At 34.1% G+C, this 4694-nt stretch overlaps 1 protein-coding gene across 1 annotated transcript in view; it reads left to right on the top strand.

Moving 5' to 3' along the window:
- The first annotated feature begins 2870 nt into the window (after positions 1 to 2870).
- LOC107748289 (endothelin-1 receptor-like) overlaps positions 2871 to 4694 on the top strand; it is a 6015-nt gene continuing 4191 nt past the window's right edge. The window contains exons 1-2 of the mRNA XM_016563028.1: positions 2871 to 3311; positions 4564 to 4691. Coding sequence (XP_016418514.1) covers positions 2871 to 3311; positions 4564 to 4691 — 569 coding nt within the window. The remainder of the gene's footprint in view (positions 3312 to 4563; positions 4692 to 4694) is intronic.

Here is a 4694-nt window from a genome sequence, read left to right as displayed (position 1 = left end):
CTGCATGATCCGCTCCATCCGACCGCTCTTCTGGATTTAGTCACTGAAGATTTGGGAGCTTTCGGGTCACAGCAGCTTCAGTCCACGAGGAGAGAAAGAGACAGAGAAGAGTTTATCAGCTTCATTCTGAAGGTCAGTGTGTGTTTGTGCACGTCTGTCTGTCTGCTCGCTTTACTGACAAATACACGGTGTTTGTACTGTTTTACACACACTTTCATTGCTCAGGAAACTTTTGAGTATTTAATTTAGTCTCAGATTTGTTTTTCCCTTAAAAAGTAGAGTAATAAATATGTCTCAAATGAGTCACTAGTTGTCATACAGTAAGAGTATAGAGTTATAAAACTAACGTAGACAGCAGTTCAGATCGTTTGATGAGAAATGTTTGCATTTTGAGCACAGATTGAGACAAAGAGATCTTTATTCTGAAATTCTAGCCCTAACTAAAACTGCAAAAAACATTTTCATTACATAAATTAAATGTTAACTATAATAAAATAAATCAATAGAAAAAAATCAGCTAGTTTCTCAGGCAACATTTCTCTTTTTTTATTTTAAAGTACTAAAATAACTCAAATTAAATAAACAAAAACTAAATAAACAATTTTTTAAAACAAATAAAAATGACAAAAACATGCAACAAAATGACTAAAATTGTAACTAAAATTATATATACTCATTAAAAATGTAAAATTACAAAAGCATGCAACAAAATTACTAAAACTTTAACTAAAATGCAACTAAAACTATATATATACACATAAAAAAACAAATGAAACATTACAAAAATCATGCAATAAAATCACTAAAACTTTAACAAAAACAAAATGCTGTCAAACGATTAATCGCATTCAAAATAAAAGTTTTTGTTTACATAATATACAGTATGTGTGTGTGCTGTGTATAGTTATGTTAAAATATGTTATGTTTATATATTAAATATATTTATAAATAATATAAATTTACATATATGCATGTAAATACATGAAAATATTTTGAAAATATATACATGCATGTGTGTGTATTTATAAATGCATAATAAATATACACAGTACACTCACATATATTATGCAAACAAAAACTTTTATTTCGAATGCGATTAATCGTTTGACAGCACTAATGAAATTAAAATGTAATTAAAAATATTAACAACAACTATAATAGTATCTGAATGATGATGAAGAGACTTCAGCAGTAGTCTCCATCGAGTCTCATGGCTGTCGATGAGAAAGAACCGAGACGTTAGAGATCTCAGGAGATCTAGTAAGTTTCTGATCTCGTGTTAAACTCAATGCTGCTGCAGTTCAAAGTGAATCAGTTCGTTTGGCTGAACTGATGCGAACAGTGTGTTTGTGGCTTTCCAGAGAAGCGTGTTGCGTTTGAGACACAATCACTGACATGTGTGTCCAACTCTTATATTATGTGCAACGTCTGCATCATGCTGTCAGTTACCACACAACACTACAACTCATCCCTCAGTCAGAAAACACCAGCAAAAATCACACACTGATGCATTACGATAGAAGGCTATGGGGCAAGTGCAGCGAAAGCCAGAATGTGTGTTTATGTTTTTATTAAAGCACTAACTCAGCTCACAGCAAGAGGTAAGGTGCTCTGAACATTCAAAAGGTCCAGTTTTTTAAAAAATATTTTAAAACCTTTTTTTTCCTGGGATATAATGTTTAGCACACATTATGGAGAAATCATTCTGATATGCTGATTTGCTGCTCAAGAAACATTTATTATTAATATGTAAAACAGCATTCTTTCAGAATTCTTTGATGAATAGAAAGATCCAAAGATCAGCATTTATCTGAAATAAAAAGCTTTTGTAACATTATACACTCTACCATTCAAAAGCTTGGAGTCAGGATATTTTAAAAAATGATTTATTTATTTACTTTTACTAGAAATTAATACTTTTATTTAGCAAGGATGCTTTAAATTGATCAAAAGTGATGATAAAGACATTTATAATGTTACAAAAGATTTCTATTTCAGATAAATGCTGAAAAAATCTACTCAACTGTTTTAAATATGAATAATAATAATAATCAGAAGTGTTTGTTGAGCAGCAAATCAGCATATTAGAATGATTTCTGAAGATCATGTGACACTGAAGACTGGAGTAATGATGCTGAAAATACAGCTGCGCATCACAGAAATAAATTACAGTTTAACAGATATTCACATAGAAAACAGCTGTTTTAAATTGTAATAATATTTCACAATATTACTGCTTTTGCTGTATTTCTGATCAAATAAATGACTTCTTTAAAAAAAAAAAAACATTCAAAATCCTGCTGTTCAAAAACGTTTGACTGGTACTTGTTTCAGAATCTTCAAAAGTAACGTTCCCATAATGTTTGCAATATTATAAATCTGAACGTTTCCTTACCGTTTGCCATTTAAAAGACTGGAAAAGAACTGGAATAACGTTTTCATAACTTGAATGTTAATAAATCTTAATAAATAAAGCTAAATCTTCCTTTTTAGTGTTTTAACTGTGTTACAGATTGGATTTTTCTCAACGCAAACATCACTTTGTTGTATTTTTTTCACATATCAAACGAAAGTTGTCATGTTTCGTGGTTGCATATGTTGTTAGAGTGATTTAATCACACTATAGTCTCAAGTCTTGTGGTGAAACTTTCAAAAGCAGTGCGAGTGTTTGAACATTTATCCTGGTTTGAAGTCTAGCCCCATTGACGTCCATTGTAACTGCATCACTCTCAAGGTGATTTTTGAGTGAACGCGTCACAGATGCCACCCATAAAGTCGCACTGTATTTAACCCAGAACAGTTTCTCTTTGTTTGCATCCTGTAGAGACACTTTCCACCGAACTATTGACAATAGGAGTCTTTGATCTACAATGCGGCCCCCCAAAATCCAGCGGGTCACGCTGCTAATGACCGCCGTATCCTGTGTGCTGATTGGCTGTGGAACCTGTCAATCAAACTCATCCAATGGCTTCCAGCTCTCCGATGACCTGACAGCCGGCCAAAGCTCAGGTCACGAATCTCTGATGATGCCCTCGGGGTCAAAGCACGTGACCCCTGACCCCAGAGCTGTCCGGCCGCTGTCGCTGCCCCCGGCGTGTCTGAGGAGGACCTACATCGAGGGCTTGTTCAAATATGTCAACACGGTTCTGTCCAGCCTCATCTTTGTGGTGGGGATGGTGGGAAACGCCACGCTGCTGAGGATCATCTACCTCAACAAGACCATGAGGAACGGCCCGAACGCTCTGATCGCCAGCCTGGCGCTGGGAGACCTCATCTACATCGCCATCGACATCCCCATCAACGTCTATAAGGTAACGAACACAGGCGACAAGAGCCAATCAGAACACTAGATCACGTGTGTGTGTGTGTGTGTTTATTAGTGATCATTTAGGCACAAAATTGTGTCACAAACTTGCTTTTAGTGTCAAAAAATGATGGAAAAATCATGTAAGTAATGGGAGGTTTGGGTTTGGATTAGTCTGTAGTTAATATAACTAGCTTAATGATTTAGATATCTAAGTCAGTGTTATTTGATGTTAGTGTCAATGTTATATTAAACTACTATTTTTGGTAACACTTTACTATAAGGTTCCATTAGTTAATGCTATTATCTAACATGAAAGAACAATGAACAGTACATTTATTACAGTATCATCTTTGTTAATGAAAATACAGTCGTTCATTGTTAGTTCATGTTAGTTCACAGTGCATTAACTAATATTAACTATAGCACAACTTTTGATTTTAATAATGCATTAGTAAATGTTGAAATTAACATTAACTAAGATGAATAAATGCTGTGTTCATTCTTAGTTCATGTTAACTAAAGCAGTTAACTAATGAACCTTATTGTGAAGTGTTACCCTATTTTTATATATCAATATAGTTTTAATTTAAATTTAAAAATTGTCTTGTAATTATATAAATTGTAATTTTAGTTTAAGTTTTAGTAATTTTGCAGTGTCTTATAAATAAAATTGTATGTATTTACAATTTACAATTTTTATTTTACTTCTATTTAGCTTTAATTTTTAGTAATGTTTTAGTAATTTTAATACTTCAACTTAAACTCATCTTAGTTCAGTTTTTTTATTTTTTATATACATTTATATACACCGGTGCTGAGGTGAAGTTGGAGCGCGCGTCTGAAAAAAGTCTCCCGTTTGATGTGTCGTGAAGACGTTCTGCGTCTAAATAAACACAATTCTTGTCAAGAAAATAGAGACAGAAGCAGCAGTTGTGAGTGGGGGGTCAATTGCATTAAATATTTTTAACGCGTTAAACTTAAAAAATTAATTTTGACAGCACTAATATATATAAACCAATACTGATCTAGGTAAGCGTGTGCAGCAGTGGGTCAGTCAGGCTTATTTTGGGACAGTTATCAGTCTAACACTCATCACAAGTTCAATCACACACACGTGACTCACTTCACAACACACACGTCACGAAGATAAAAGCGCTTCATTCGTTTGTCTTTAAATATATCACACAGGTGGTGAAGATATGCTTTAACAGAATCTGAACTCTTTGTGTGTGTGTGTGTGTGTGTGTGTGTTGTAGCTGCTGGCGATGCGGTGGCCCTTCGATGACAGTGTGTTCGGTCTGTTCCTGTGCAAACTGATGCCGTTTCTACAGAAAGCATCAGTCGGAATAACAGTTCTCAATCTGTGTGCACTCAGTGTGGACAGGTA

Source organism: Sinocyclocheilus rhinocerous, unplaced genomic scaffold, assembly GCF_001515625.1.
Source record: "Sinocyclocheilus rhinocerous isolate Xijiao unplaced genomic scaffold, SAMN03320098_v1.1 scaffold3214, whole genome shotgun sequence".
Taxonomy (NCBI): Eukaryota; Metazoa; Chordata; class Actinopteri; order Cypriniformes; family Cyprinidae; genus Sinocyclocheilus; species Sinocyclocheilus rhinocerous.
This window is presented reverse-complemented; position numbering and strand designations above follow the sequence as displayed.